Source organism: Achroia grisella, unplaced genomic scaffold (assembly GCF_030625045.1).
Source record: "Achroia grisella isolate CSIRO2021 unplaced genomic scaffold, CSIRO_AGI_Agris_v1 utg4223, whole genome shotgun sequence".
Classification (NCBI taxonomy): Eukaryota; Metazoa; Arthropoda; class Insecta; order Lepidoptera; family Pyralidae; genus Achroia; species Achroia grisella.
In genome coordinates this window covers 136,287-153,690 of record NW_026712852.1, presented here as the reverse complement: position 1 = coordinate 153,690, position 17,404 = coordinate 136,287, and the positions used below count along the sequence as shown (strand labels likewise).

Here is a 17,404-nt window from a genome sequence, read left to right as displayed (position 1 = left end):
AACTCGAGTACCTATATTTTCTCTATATGTATTGAAACGCGTGTTTTAAGTTGGCGGTTGATTAAGTAATCAAAAGCGACACGCTTCAAAGTATACTAGACGGTCGGAATTTGCATGCGTCAAACCATCAGTTATAGTTATTGGTAATAACTTCATTCATGGGCCGTGTTCTTAGGCGCCTCATAGGCCTACAATATAGACGAATGTGCAATATTATTTAACGGGTAGTGATAGTATTTAAATTAAAAAATATATATATATATATATTTTAGGACGGTCTTGGTGGACGTTTAACATAGCGCTTTGCTTCTGATGGCCCCAGGTTCGATTCCTCGCACGGTACAAACATTTGTATTCACGAGTATGAATGTTTGTATTGGGCTGAGTGTTATCTATGTATATTATGTATGAAAAGAATAAATGTAAGTATATCTATCGGTTGTCTAGTACCTATAACAAAAGCTCTGCTTAGCTTGGGACTAGATTGTGCTGTGTGAACTATTATTATTATTTTTAACATAATCAACTCTTTATAGAACATAATATTGACATGAATACCTTGTCAATTTTATTGCATACGTTTGGATACAAGAGGTTCTTCAATACCAGCTATAATAAAAGATAGCCTATCATCTTAGTGATACAATCAAGTTTCATTACGATATGGCTTGCCGTTTAGTATGAAAAGCTAACAAACAGAGAGACCAGTGCCTTTTCGCATTTATAATATTAGTATGAAATATTGCACAGTTTGTAGGTGTATGGGACGCCTAAGTCTTTGCCTGTGAAGCATACACTGTGGACCCGAGTACAATTTTGTTTAGTTGTTTTAATGATCACGCAATATGAAACTGATATCACTGTGCAATTCAAGAGTGCAAAATGGTACGAAACGTCACAATTATTATATTGTTAAATCTAACACTTTTAATAATAAATTGGTTGAGTTTTTTATAGTAAAGGTCGTGACAAACAAACAATTAAGTTAATTGGTTAAGTGTTCTGACTAGGATACAAACAATTTACTGAATTAAATTTCTTCATCAATGTACGTAAACCTCAATGAAGAAATGTTCTAAATCAGCTCAAGGTTCATAAAACCTCAATGAAATGTTTTAAATCAGCTCAAGGTTCATAATACTTTGATAAAGAAATGTTTTAAAGCAGTTAAATTTCTTTATCCATGTACATAAAACTTGAAGGAAGAAATGTTTTAAATCAGTTCAAATCTATACTGTTTGCATTGTAAACTGCCAAGCAGCTTGAAATGAATTTTGATTCGAGACATTACGCTCCATTGAGACTCAACCAACTAGTTGACAGTTTACTTTTTTCATTAAATATGCTGTGACGTGACGTTACCTTGTTTTAATATACTCTTATGAGTTATTTGTATATATCTAGTTAAATATACATTACAAATATGTTATTAAACAGTGGACAAGCCACAGAGACAAGTAACTAGTTATAATATTGTTGATTATTATAGCCTCCAAGATGAGAGATTTTATTGTTGTTCACGGAGAGCAAACTTTTCCTCTGTTATAGCTATATAGTCGCATACCGTTTATGTTATAGCATTCAATTCCATTTCTTTGCATTTCACGCTGACAATTCCCACTAGTTTGATAATGCCAACGTTCACAATGTAAATCTGTTATATTAATTTATTTATGTAATATAGAACATAGCCCCCAAATAGATAAACTATCCTGCAATTAGTTAATCTTAATAATATGTAGTACATTAATTAGCAAATGTCGATGCCTTACTATTTTCTTGTTACAAAAGCATTTAATACATACATTACATGGCTACATGTTAGCTATGTATGCACTTTTAAATTGAACACGGCGATATGCCGATCGTTCAGTCTAGTTCAATTCAAGTACAGAGGATGTATTACAAAATGTGTAATTTTGCATTATATATTTATTGTTATATTATACCAAATCCCACATGTATATTAATGGTACATATTTCTTGCTTTAAAACGAATGACATATTGCATTCTAAAGAAATAGTGCCATGTAGTCTACTCTATGGAAAATTTGTACATATTATTATACTATTGAAATATCATTGACAATTGTCTACTTAGTATATTTTGTATCATAATAAAAATTGTATGAAACGCGCATTTTAGGTGTGTAATTGTCCTACAATAAACTGATTTTAGTGTAATGTTACTGTTTACATCGATTTTTGATGTGGATGCAGGTGAATATGTTTAAGATTGTTAATGCGCTCGCAATCGTATTGTGAATAATGTGTTCCCATTATATATAAGTATGTCCTGTAAGGACTCTATTCTACTCTTGTATAAAGTATACAAATTATTGTTTAAATTTTATATGCAATGTTAACGATTGACCTGCATCAGTTTTTTTAGATAAGGATTTCATTTGTTTGTCGGCTGTAAATATTTTGCGTAGTAATAGTATTAGAATCACTGCAAACATGTTAATAGAATTTCTGTGTTTTTGGCATCAAGTTTATTTTATCTACTTATTTTAACAATAAAAGTTTAATCGTAAAATATACTTTTTTTCTTAATGGTACACATACAATATAATAAATAAAATTACTTAAATAAGACGAGTAAAAAAAATACATATAACATAAAAATCAACAGTATATATTTATTTTCTTAAAAGCATGTTTTTTATAATCATAATCACATTTTCCTTACGATACCTACGAATAATGTTTATAACATTATAATTATATAAATTTTTATAAATGTACATAAAAAAGTTTCAAATAAATACTGTGTTCTGTACTGGCGTTGTGTAGTGTGGCAATACATGTTCTTATAACAATTAAGTGTGCAATCGATAAGTTTTATGAGGTGACTTTGTGGATAGACTCGGCGACATAGTTGACGTTCTTAGAAGATATACCGGCGACTGAGATGCGCCCGTCTTTGGTCAAGTAAATATGGAACTCCTTGGATAGCCTATCCACCTGGAAATTACAGATATTAGTTATTTGCATTAGATATACCGTATACTGTAAATAAACGGCAAGAGGAAGATAACAGAAATTGTCAAAATATGTTTATGTATGAACTAGCCTTAATCCGTAGCTTTCATGACCGGAACACAGACCGCAAAAAAAAATGTCCCTTATCACAAATACAATCGTTATAACATTTACCCATAAATATATGTAAATTTTCATGACGATTACTTAAATCTTTGAAACATCAACAATAACGAACGTTCTGCTACATTATTAAAGATACATAAGATAATTTAGGTTTTAGTTCCAAACAAATACCTGCAAAAACCCCTATAAAACTAGCAATTCGTAACATTAACACAAAATAGTAGATTTAATGTTTTTTAAAACGGTTGAAAATGAAAAGATTAAAGGTCAATATATTTCTCTCAAGTATAGCGCCATCTACGATTTATTGACCAAATCGATCAAATGATGTAGTTGTTTATTTAAAGCAGATAACCGCAGATGGCGCTATAATTAAAAAAAAAAAAGAACCACTTCTTACACTAGTGTATTTTACATTCGTAGCTTAGTAATTGGTTTGTCCATGTCGAAGTTAGACGAAGGCCAGTTTTCAACAAACTATTTGGTTATTTTTAAATAATACCTATAAAACGCCGGTTACGATAAGTATACCTATACTTAAGATATACATTTTATCTAATTATAAATAATACATCAATATATCTTTACCTCTTCGGGCTTGAGTCCGGTGAAGCAGAACATGCCGATCTGGTCGGTCACGTGTTGCCATGACCGCTTGTTGCCGGCGCCCTCGATACCGGCGCGGAGCTGGGTTCGCATCGAGATGATGCGGTCGGCCATTTGCTTCACGTCCACCAGCCTGTATACAAACGCAGTCTGAATTGACACCATCGTCTCTAATTCAAAAAGACGTTAAAATATATCAGCATTATAGTAGGCATAAAAAATACAGAAACGTAATTAAACTTTTACCGCCATAAGTATTTATAAAAATGGCAAATCTCTAATAAATCTATTTTACCTATCATTATGCTTGGCCTATTTTTAATTACTTGATAATACAACGGTTATCTCTTTTTTATTTCCAAATATATAATAAAAAAATACATACCTATATGCTAACATAAACATTCTTTCACACATAGAAAACTACATTGTCAATAAATAACATGAGCTATGTAATGTACATATGGCAGTCATATAGATAATATTGGATGAGGAGTCTATAATTAAATGTGTCATATATTAAATTTTAAAATCAATCTATGAGATAGTTTTCCTACAATATCGAAGTATATTTCTTATAATACTAGACATTTTAGAGAATGGCTCTAGAACTTATACTTAATATAATTATACACACCACTGCTTTTCAAGCTCTGGATTGGTTAGGATTTCTTGTACAATACGGGAGCCGAACAAAGGCGGGTTGGAGTACATGGTGCGGACCATAATCTTGACCTGGGACAGCACCTTTGCAGCCGATTCCTCATCACCACACAGGAATGTGAGGGCACCTGCTCTCTCTCCGTAAAGGCCTAAAACCAGTATAAAAGGCCAATTAAATAAAAATTTGCATAAAATATGAATGCCAAAATTACTAAACACTATAGAACTACCGGTCCAATTCAGAGAGGGAAAACTGAGTACAAAATTGTTTATAATATGTTTTATCTATTTCTTATAGCTTGTTATGCAAGTCGTCTTATGGTATGAACTATGAAATGACGTCTTAATCTACAGGAAATTCAATATGCATGAAAGGTACCACATACACCTCACAACATATTATATGAAGTCTTTGGTGCCAATTCATGTCCATCGACTAGTAGTTTCATCATTCATTTTATCAAAATAACTATTCATTCATTCATTCAGGTCTATTACAGACTTATGATATGTCAAATCTACCATCAGTTCGGAGTACTTTCGAGCTAAGACGAACTGACAAAAAATTCAGCGCTTATTCTTTTCAACTGAGCTTGTACATTTTTACAAAATTATACCAGTCAGATATTCATTTTATCTCAAAGGATGCAACAGAAAAAATATAGGCGAGACATTTCCGATCATCGGAAGATCGGGAATGATTGCTTAAGAACATTGGAATGTTTTCGAAATACAAAATTGGATTGGATTGAAAATGGGACTAATCCCTAGACTTACATAGACTCAAGAGTAATCTACTACCTATAATCTACTGTTTCTTTACAATAACAAGAAAAATAGTCAGTGTATAAAATTTAACATTAAGATTATTATGAATGAGACATGCTAGCAACAGAGTTATATAAACAACGGGCAGGTGTGTCTCTGATAAAACTATTAAATATATATAAATAATATTGATATTATACTGTTATTATTAAAAATAAAACTTAATCTTATCTTATACATTTTATCATGATAAAACTGTTTCATAACAAGTTATGATATCTGCTGTACAAAAGAAGTCATATGAATAATTGTACAAATATTAAATCCATAGTAAAATAATAAAAGTTATTTTATAGTTGTATCTCGTTGAGACTTAGTTAAACAGATTTTGATTACATTTAATATGAATGTACCTTAGAACTGTTCTGCACAAAGGATAAAAATCATTTACACTTTCAAAAATATAAGGATGTCATGCCTGACGGATAGTGGTAATCGTAATTAGAAAGCTATAACTCATCGTTAAAATAATTTATAGCCTTACAGAAATTTTGTTATTCAAACGATTAACAAAATTTCGTTATCAAATACACATATTGATAATGCTATGTTTGTTCGTTTGAGGTACAATTGTCAGACTTATTCATGGAATGCTACTTGCATATAGGTACATATTAAGTACAAAATATGCATATATATATATATATATATATATATATATATATAGATACATATAATGTACCTATATATAAAGTGGATCAGTAGATATTATTATCCATACCCATATTCTTGGCGAAACTCTGGGTAAGTGTGACCTGATGGCCTTCCTTCACGAACAGACGGACAGCGAATGCGTCATTGTCTACATTGCCAGTCGCAAATCCCTGGTAAGCCATATCGAAGAACGGGAACAGTTTCTTTTCTTTGATTACCTACAGACAAAAATGGATACAAGTTGCATTATTGAACTAATATTAATAATTAAATGAGCCATATGCTTGATTGTCACCATTTGTGTTAAAAAATATATTATATTTCTATTTACCTGGGATAACTGCTGCCACTCATTAGGCCTGGGGTCCACGCCGGTTGGATTATGGGCGCATGCGTGTAGAAGTATTATAGACCCCTCAGGAATTTTCTGTGAACAAAAAATAGCAACACTTAAAAGTGGGCTAAGTTCTATGTTCTGCACATTAATAGCTATTATAAATTTTTGTTGAAGTCACATAATAACCAAAATTTTAATATATAGAAACACAAATACAACGAATAAAATATAGAATTATTATTAATATCTCAATGTGTTTGTTTATTTTACAATGTGATTGGTGATACGGAAATTACAAGATTATTAAACGTATGACATTTCCTTTAAAAAACATAATACAGTAGATTGAGAGGTAAATTAAGTGTTACAGGAAATTTACTCTTCAAACATAAGATTTTAATATTAACAGAAAAGTAACAACTACCGCTCTACCGCACACGTACTTTTATCTATACTTTAATATTATTTAATTTCGTTAGTACATTGACACCATGTGCCGCATTAACAAAAAGAAACCCGTACAAATACAAACTCAGATGTAGTTATAGAAAATCATCTTCAGTAAACTCAACCCATTCTGTATTACAGTCAACCCTCCTATAACGCGGTACTCTCAGAACGCGGTTTCCATATAACGCGGAGCTGAAATTGCGACAGCCCTCCTATAACGCGGTACTCTTACAGCGCGGTTTCAATGAATGGTTTTAACTGGATATGTTTATATCAGCGTGGTTCACGGGTGGGGCTCCTCATGCGCTATCTTCCACTCTATTAACTAAATAGTTTCGCATCGACAGCGCGCCATGCGTGTGTGTGTCTAACGAAACTGTAACATGAAAGATATATATGTGATCTTTTGACTACATTGTCGCGTGAACTATAGAAAAACTACGTTCTGCTTATGTCTTAGCCGCTTAAAACCAATGTGAAGATCAACCAAGTGAGGAAGACATTTTGCCCATTAAAAGAAGGCGAGTTAGGCGACTCATATCTGACAGTGAGGATGAGTGTTGAAAGATTACATCATTTTACAAAAGTCTTTCTTTTGTTTTTGTTGGAAAACAGTTTTTTAGTTTAGTTTTTGTTTCATTTTTTTCATCATTTCCTTATTTTTATTGAATTGAAGAGTTCATACTCTTCAATTCAATAAAAATAATTTATAATTTATCTTGTCTTTTGTATTTATTGGTCTCCATATAACGCGGTACGAATGATGTGATTTGTACTTATTCTGAGTCTCTTATAGCGCGGTTTCCATACAACGCGGTAGACGGTTTCCATAGAACGCGCTACGAATTAGCCTGGTTTGTATGGTTAAATCCGAGTTTCTTATAGCGCGGTTTCCATACAACGCGGTACGCACTCACCGCGTTATAGGAGGGTTGACTGTATACATATATCTTGGTATCTCTGACTGTGAATTATAAAAGATTCTAAATTTGAACCCAGAATGGATTGTACTATGATTCCTTACTGTAGTTTTACAAATAACGGCTACTAAATAATAAACTACATATACAATATGTATAAATATTATATGTATATATGTGTATTGATTCAGTTGGTAATACATTTTTTTTTTTCACTTTTAAATCGAATTTATCAGTTGCCAACACATGACACAGCATCGATGTAGGTAATGATAGCGTAACAAACAATCTCTTATTTGTATATAGAGAAGCGAATCTTGTACATAATTAAATTTATTTTAAAATAACATTATCTATTTTTGAAGTGTTTGACAACATATGAATAAACAACATTGTTTCTCTTCATATTCGGATGGCCAGCAATAAAAGGTCAAACATGATAATCAGTTAGTTCTGACGTCACGACACGTAGTGATGAAATCCATGGTTATCTATATGTCTTGTGTACATGCGCCGGACGCGTGGACTTTAATCGCTTTACATTATCTTTTATATCTACACACCCCTGTGAACTCTACATTAAATATAGAAACACAAACACATTGCAATTCATTAAATTTGTTTTTTAAGACAGCTTAACTATTTAATCAGATTTTTAGATAGACAGATAAAGCATTTGTTTGTTTGTTATATTTATTATACGTATAATTACAATTACAATAATAATGTATTAAGAAATATTAAGTAAGAGTCAAAGGGTGCATGTTATATATTTAAACTTTAATGCACATAATTTTAAAGCACATATGGCGGACTTAACACCATACGGCGTTATCTACATACTATTTATCTATATTATATACTTTATTCAATAAGAATTGCGGGAATACTGCGGCATAGCAATGGATGCCAGCTAAATGCTAAATATGTCTATCTATGGTTTGTTCTCTGAGCAGCATATTACATATACATTCAACTTAGCTACTATTCTATAATTGATACTAAGATTATAAATGCGGAAAGTGTCGTGTTTGTTACCTTTTCACCACTAAATAACTCATTTTGACGTGAAAATAAATTGTATCCTGAGGAAAAACAAAGGCCGACTATTTCGCTATAATTTATTAATCATGAATTACTAGGTGTATGTCATTAAATTTGGTGTACGTCATTGTTAATGGTGACAATTTAATGACATTAGGCCTTCATGATAAGAGTTATAAAATCACAATTATACGTTTGTTCATATACAATATAAACTTAAATTGTATGTTAAAATGTATTATTAAATCAAATTATGCCATAGTAAACTTTGTGTTCATAATTTCCACTTACAGGTAGCAAAGACTGTGAGTTAAAATTTAAACATCAAAAATATTCTGTGTTCTTTAAATATCTGACGTACTCGCCGGTGATGGTAAATATAATTAACAGAAAATAATCTTACAAAACAGGGAATGGAACTCATGTGCCACGTTATATGCTTGACGATACGATATCTTGAAAAACACTTTTTAGATGGATTTAATTAAAGTTTTGAGTAATACAATATTTATATTAATGTATACTTACTCGGATGTCTTCGATGGCACCCTGCAGGTCAAAACCGTGGGTCTTCGGGTCATAATAGCGGTACTTATTGTGTGATATGTCGAGAGTGTTGCATATCTGGGGGTGGTTCCCCCATGTAGGACTCGGCAACCAGATTTCTTTATTCTTGGCGTAATGTTTTGAGATGAATTCAAAACCAAGACGTAAGGCACCGGTTCCGGATATCGTCTGCAGATTTATCATTATAACATTAACAAAAACATACACCAGTTTCATAATAATTATACCTAGGTATATATTAATATATTTTGAATACCTATTTAGCGTAGTGGTAGATAAAGTAGGTATACTGATTTTGCAAATGGAACCGCGTAAAATCTTTGGTCGGGTGAATTTAGAGAACAAATTCTCCGAAGTGAGTGATTTGTGCTCGAATTTAAAGTTACATGAAGCAAGTACTTCAATGTATATGACAAAAGCAATTTCTTTCTAGATAAATACAACTCATTGAAACTAATGTGATGCATATTATAAACATTCGACCAGCCGTGCAAGTATATAAATCATACAATTGACCTTATTGGACTGCATATAAATATATAAAAATAAAAAGTCAATCCCAAGAGAATGACAATAAGACACGAATTTCACTGAATAACTTCTATTTTATTTATTTTTAGGCGTTATTTTGCCTAACATAATTTAAAACATTTAGTTTTAAGATTCAAGATTTAAAAAATCTTGAATTAAAGATACAAGATTTTTTAAATCTTGTATCTTAAAGCTAAATGTTTTAAAAACGACAATGATTTTTTATCCGGACTCCAAAAATAAATGGCAAATCAGAAAGTATACCTACTTCCATATAAAAAATGTTTTTCAAATTGGTTTATAAATGACGGGGTTAAGAAGTACAATCATTAAAAAAATACAGCCGAAATGAAAAAATACAGGCTCCTTTTGGAGTCGGTTAAAAAGTAGCAGTAATAGGTTGATTAATAATATTTTACAACATTCAAGGACAACGTTGTGCACTTGTGCTAACAATTTTTTTGTTATTTCAACAACATTATAAAATTTGTATCAACGATCCATTAATTGGCAATAAGATAGTTTTAGAACCTGTGAGGATATCTGTACGTCATGAGGAGTACTTGAACAATTGCAACTTCATAGGCCAAGTACTTATGACTTTTGTAATATGTGAATGCTTTTTTTTTTAATTTAGTAATAAAAATATATTTTTCTGTACAAATAACATACAATCTTATTATCTATAAATAATATATCATAATGATGTACCTATTACATGTGCAATAAACAAAAAAATAAATTATTCTTTTATTATCTGTGATTCTATAAAAGATAAGGTAGTTATTGATTAGTTGTTTTTTTGAAGTCAGTATTGCAAGAACATAAAATGGTGGACCCGCCTGTGGTAACGATATACGCAAGTATGTAGGTACTACTGGAGGTTCATACAACGAGTAATAAAATCAGGTCATTTAGCCCACCATATTGCATTCACCAGGAATTAACCACGATGGTTTCCAGGGGCGATCGGTTTTAAGGCGACTTGACATGGTAAATCAGTAACAATGGGTCAATGACCCCATTTCTAATAGCTCCCTTCCCATCAAGCTTCTTTCATGAATATATTTATTTATTTAATTCAGGCTACATGGCCCATATTACAAATACCTTATAGACTAACATACATAAGAAATACATTCATATTACCAAATAATATAGATGTAGATATCTGTATTTCACCTACAATCAGGATACCTTTCGTTTATGTAGATATGAAACCTTTAGGAGCACGAAACTCCTTGCTGGTCACTACCCTCCTGATATTGATAGCACAATATTATGAGGCGACTGATAAGATTGAATCTGTGCAATGTCCACTAAATTTCGCAAATATATCTTATCACTTTCAAAACTTTACATTAAATATAATATACAAAAAATAACCTTACTCGAATGTATAAGGTTACTGCTAAATAGCAGTGTGGTAGGTAAGCAAATAATTTAATTATGGTATTAATTCAGGTCATATGACACGCAAGCATCGATTGTCTAGTCTACGTACTAGATTACTCGGTATCTTGAGAACATAAGCAATAAACATCTAGGTACACATCCCAGAATATTAAAAGAAGAAGAAGAATTTTTGCACGAATTATTTTTTTTTACCAAAGTATAGCAGTGTTACTTATTTCCATCGCTAAGCAGCTTGTTGTGTAAGCTGTTCCGGTTAGAAGGTTGATACATGATAGTCACATTACAGGGTGCGATTTGAAGCATGACATATTCCTCAGAATTAGTAACGCATCACTGATATCCTGAGAGTTTCATGACATCGTGATCCGTGGAGATGTTTCAAATTTTCAAATTCAGAATAATTTAGTCACATAGGACCTTACGGCCTCATCTGCACGTTGTATTATTTATCACTGTCCCTACCATCCAATTCGAGTTGAGAAGAAATGGCTAGGAACTCAAGTAGTACATTTTTGATGGTATTATATTATGTTGATGTACATATGCGACGGTTGATGAGATCGTCAGTTTTCCATTCAAGTAATATGAAAAATCATTTTATGGGTACAACCAATAGGATTTATTAATTCGCGTAAAAGGCGTAATAATAATGAGCTAGTATAGCTCCATCAACGGGTTATATCAAATTAATCTATTTATGATTGATGTAGAGGCAATCCCCCATCAATCATAACAGTACTAATTGAATCCTTAAGCGCTAAACTAATTTAGAAATTTAAATTGGCTTTACTGAAAATCTATTAGATTTTCGGTAAAGCCAATGCCAGTGGTTTGTCGACTACCACAAACCATATACGCAAAGCAACGTGTCTATCAGTATATGTACCTTGGTGGTGGTAGTCTTGCTTTCGATGGTGTAATAACTTTACTTGCGATCAAAACCTCAAAAAAAAATTTTTAATTTTCAATATTAGTCGGACTATTTCGAAGTAGTGTGAATTTTCGTATGAAAATATTTTCATGTTAGGCAGACTGGTTGGTTGACGACAACATACCAACAAACAGTGTGATCAATCACATAGAGCATATCGATATAGATAAAAATGTAGGTATTTAGTGATTATTATTTGATTCATTTTTTCTTAGATAAATGAATTCATAGTAGATGGTAAATAAATGAATTTCGAAATATAAAAAATCCCATCAAAAACATAAATGTGAAATGATAGCCGAGTTTAATATTATGATATATACCTTGATTGTTGACTTCTACGACAAAAGAGATGAGATCTAAATGGGTGCCAAGTTCAATGGTCTGTCCTGAAATGTATTTATAACAATATAAAATATAATTTCTTCTTATAACTTAGGATAATATACTGTAGCCTAAGGTCTGACTTGGCCAGTTCTCATATACCAATTATTACTTTCGATTGCTAGTTACTACTAATATTAAAATAGGAACCGACAAGTAACATGTTTAGAACTTGCGAAGGCTACAGTATATTTCGTATATGAAAACTAGCCAAGTTAGACCTTAGGCTACAGTATATTATCCTAAGTTATAAGAAGAAATTATATTTTATATTGTTATAAATACATTTCAGGACAGACCATTGAACTTGGCACCCATTTAGATCTCATCTCTTTTGTCGTAGAAGTCAACAATCAAGGTATATATCATAATATTAAACTCGGCTATCATTTCACATTTATGTTTTTGATGGGATATCATTACTTTTTGTACATAAATTATACGAGGTACTTATTTATAACTAAATTAATACCAAATTATTTTTGATAAATTACTGTATTTTCGTATATTTACGGGGTATAATTGTCTTTTTTTTTGTGTTATTTTCTATATTTTCTTGTAACTTTTAAATGTTCAAGTGCAATGCCAATTCAGTATCAGGAATTTTTGGGCAAATCGGGGCGGTATAACGTCCACAGATGGTTGTACTCTACAATCTCTCGTGACTTGGATCTAAATTGTTAAGACGTACTCCATCTAAGGTTTTAACTCTGGAGAGTCCAACGTAAACCTGCCCTTTATTAAATATAGAGGAGCCTATGTTGAGAAGAGGACTGCCAAAACTAAGGCCTTGTGATTTGTGGATAGTAATAGCATATGTTAAGCAAATACGGAATTGTTCTCTTTCAACATATACATTATTTAATATCTGAAACTTCGTATTGACATGTTATAGTTCGTAAAGACGATTATGTAACAAATTGACTGTTATCTATTGAATTCTCAAGAAAACAATTTGTTACCAATGAGTTCTCATTCTCGAGTTAACTATACATTCCTACTTATAACTATACTAAAATTGTTATTAATTTTTGGTTTAAACTATTGTCTATACCATACGTATTTACTAAAATAATGTAATAATAATATAACCACAAATATATAAGTATAATTTAAGAAAACTATGAATTTCGTAGCATAAATACCAACCTTATAGGTTAGTTCAACGTTTTATCGCACCGCTCCCACACGGCGCCGCGGCGCGGCGGCGCCCTATACCGATATGCCTATTATTTAATAATTATTTATAAAAATAATGATCTTACACTATCGATGTGCGCTAAATATTGAAACAATAATTAATACCAAATCTCAGTTAATAACATAATAAATACGAAATTCGACTATACTCCTAGTTATAAGTACGAGTATATTTTAGACAGAATCTAAATTATAGCAACTAGTGTTTACCGCTCAATGCAATATTTGAAGTTTGCTAGTTATCGACACTGATGTGAAGGGGTCAACGTAAATTGGTAATGATCGACGTTTTCATACAATATTACTTTCCGTCCAGTACAAGATGAGATATTTCGCCAGGGATCAATGTCAATTGGTGGCTATCGACGTTTTCATAGAATTTTAGTATTCGTCCAGTATAAGTTGAAATAGAATCAATTAAAGTGAAAAATTGTAGTAAAATGATAACAATTTACCAGTTTCAGATTTTTTCCTTTATATTCACCTAATTAACTATCTGCATGCCAAATTTGAACTTCCTAGGTCATCTGGAAATGGGTTATAATTTTGATCTATAGTTGATCAGTGATAAAAATGACGATTTTTGGACATTAATATCTAAATAACCGTTTGAGATATGTTTATGAAATTTGGAACACATATTTATCTCGCAAGTCTCAATATATGAACAAATTTGACAGGTTTGTGTGAAAGAGTTTTTGAGTTATGAGGGGGTCAAAAGTGGCTCCAAATGGTTCGTGTAAATATACACACGGTGCTGCTTGCCAGTTTACATGAAACTCGGCTTGACACGCTACCGCGTGTCTAGATATGATCAAAACAAGAAATTGCAAATTTAATAATAGAAAGAAAATTAAAGCCTATGTTTGATAGAATTAATGTTTCTTTCATTCACTAGACGGATTCGAATGAAAATTCGTAGGTGCATAGATAAATCTTTTTTTCATGTAATAGAAATGGTAAACAAATTAATGGCGCACGTGATGGTAAGTTGTAATCGTCGCCTATATACCATACATGAACCATGGATATCATGTTTACATTTGATGCTCGTGATATCATGCGTTGCCATTCCAAAGAACACCAGAATGACATCTTATCATGCCACTTATCCTCTAATTTCACTGCCTTACTTCATACTACAACTGAAACAAAGCACACAAAGCAAACTGCTTGGCAACTTAAATGCCAACGCAAACTACACAAATCGCAAGTAACCACTTACAATATTTTAGCAAAAATGTGGGTAGTGCAGAGTGACACAGTAGTATATAAATATAAATGTGCGTGCCCCGAAGTGTTATACTATACGGTTTCTGGGTCGTTTATATGTCTCTTTGGCTTTGTCTGTGTGGAGAATAGAAGTACGTGACGTAAATTATTCTTTCTTATACATATTTCAACAGCATATTTTTATTTATTTATTAAAAAAAACAATATATATATATATGGCCTTAAAATGTTATGTATCAGATAAGATATTTTTATGTAGATTTGACGTCACTTACTTGCACCGTGCAGTTGGACTTTTCCTTGAGAACTGGACTGTCTGCACCAAACGCGAGCTTAGCAACAGCATCAGTATACGCGGCCTCGCCGCCGATGGGTGCATATTCGTGATTTAGGTACCTGCTGTGAAGGATTTCTTCTGCCTAAATAAAAATAAGACTTGTGGTCAATTGGCATAGGAAAATAATTTGACTGATCATAAATACTAAATATATCAATAACATAGGAATCTGAGCAATATGGGATTTTCAAACTATACTCTTCAGTAGAATAGCACTTAGAAAATTACAATGGGTTTACACAGTATGAGTCTTATTCACAATATTTATTGGAAAGGTTAAGGACTTATGACCACACATACAAGCAGCACTGTCTTACTAGTACATATATTATAGTAGTATATTTACAAACCATAATGGTTTGTAAATATTTTGGTAAACATAATACAAGCAACAAAAATATGATATGAGTTTCTGTTTAAATAAGTTAGTAAAAGAGTTATTTAGTTAGTTATTGATTTTATTATTTCATTAGTACCTACATAACTAAGAATTAATATAAATACATATAATAATTTATTAAATTACAGTAATTTTAGAGCTGAAGAAAACTATTTAAATTATCATGTACATAATAAACACTATTCATGAAAAAATATGTATTTTTCACTTGCTTTTCAGTTTTACAAGAAGTAACAGTAAATAGCTGAAGAAACTTAGATGAAAATAATATATTTAATACATTTTAATCCATATCAAAACCAGGTAATACACACCTTTCTAACAGATGGCAACACAAAGGGTTTCCCTTCATCATCTCTATAAGCTCCCACTCCTAAGTTGACCTTCTTAGGGTCTGTGTCTCTTTTGAATGCTTCTGTGATGCCAAGGATCACATCTGGTGGACCCATCTGCACATTGTTCCACCATGTACTGTATGAGGCAACAATTTAGTTAATACATGTTGCCATTGAGAATTCATTTTTTGATTTACCATGATATCCATAATTCTAGCTAGCAATGATACTATTATTCAAGCATTTTTTATATGATACAAAAAGATGGTAGGAAAAAAAAATGAAAGGAATACATAACTTTACTGACATAAGTTACTAAAATGTACTAAAAGAATAAATTATATCAAATCATATTCTATCTAAATAAAAAAGATATGAAGTTCTGGGTAACAGATAATTGCTATAAATTTTGCTTGATTATAAATATCATATAATAAAGGGTTTCAAACATACCACCATCATACAAATTAATAAAATTATAGTAATAAATTGTGACATTATATTTTTATTATTTTGATTCAAAGAACTGAATATAATATTAACCTAAATATATTATGTCACAGACACAGTGATGAAATATTATATTATATTATGAAATAATACTAACAATATAACAAATTACTTTGGTCATGAATTGTTAATTTACCCACCTTCCTGTGCTTTAATTAAGGAAAATGGTCGCCATTAATTAGCCTAGCTAATATGCAGTACATATTATATTATGCAGTGGATAGCTAATTAGCTATTAAAGGACAGTGGTTAAATTAGAAACCATTACGAAAGCAAAACATGATACATCATCAAAATATAAAGCTAAGGTGGTTATAACACTGTTAAAAAAAATTATAATGCAAGCATCTTAAAAATTTTTTTTTGCCACATATAAATTCGAGTCCAAATAATTTATGGTTATTTTATGATCGTTTACATTGTAGACAATAGCTGCATATAGGTATTTATTACGTAAATTTTCTTACTTCTACCGGCATACCTGTTCGTTCTAACAGCTGTGGAACCGATGATATTTTCTACATTATTATTTTTAAGCACTTGAACAGTTAATTTCTTTAATGCCTGAGCCATTTTACTACAAGCAACCGGCCGCCACGTGTGGAACACAAATACAAACTAATAAAAATTAAATAAATAACGATTTAAGAATATATAAATAGTACAAGGGTTGAAGAAGTACTAAAAAAAGTTTTAACGTAAATTGTCGAATAATGACAGGTGAATACGACTATGATATTACTGACATTTCACTCAGTTGTCACGTCAGTTATCATTGTTACTTTTGAGAAAAATTGTAAAGTGATTATTTGCTTAGTAGATAAATATTTATAAAGAAGAATAAGCTTAATTAATATTATACGGAATGCAGGCCGTACACGCAGCACAGGTTTTTGTATACAATGTGTTTATATAAATACATTGACGAACATGTGTGCAACGCAGGC

General features: G+C 31.4%; 1 protein-coding gene across 1 annotated transcript; it reads right to left on the bottom strand.

Annotated features, from left to right (window-relative positions):
* Nucleotides 1–2,635: 2,635 nt before the first annotated feature.
* On the bottom strand, nt 2,636–17,142 carry LOC131844856 (aspartate aminotransferase, mitochondrial). The gene is made up of 9 exons (XM_059193834.1): nt 16,939–17,142; nt 15,927–16,083; nt 15,151–15,294; nt 9,142–9,348; nt 6,194–6,289; nt 5,930–6,080; nt 4,355–4,529; nt 3,700–3,850; nt 2,636–2,967 (listed from the first exon to the last, which is right to left on the bottom strand). Exons 1-9 carry the CDS (start codon nt 17,028–17,030, stop codon nt 2,845–2,847), a joined length of 1,296 nt encoding a protein of 431 aa, XP_059049817.1. The 5' UTR covers nt 17,031–17,142; the 3' UTR covers nt 2,636–2,844.
* Between the last annotated feature and the right edge of the window lie 262 nt (nt 17,143–17,404).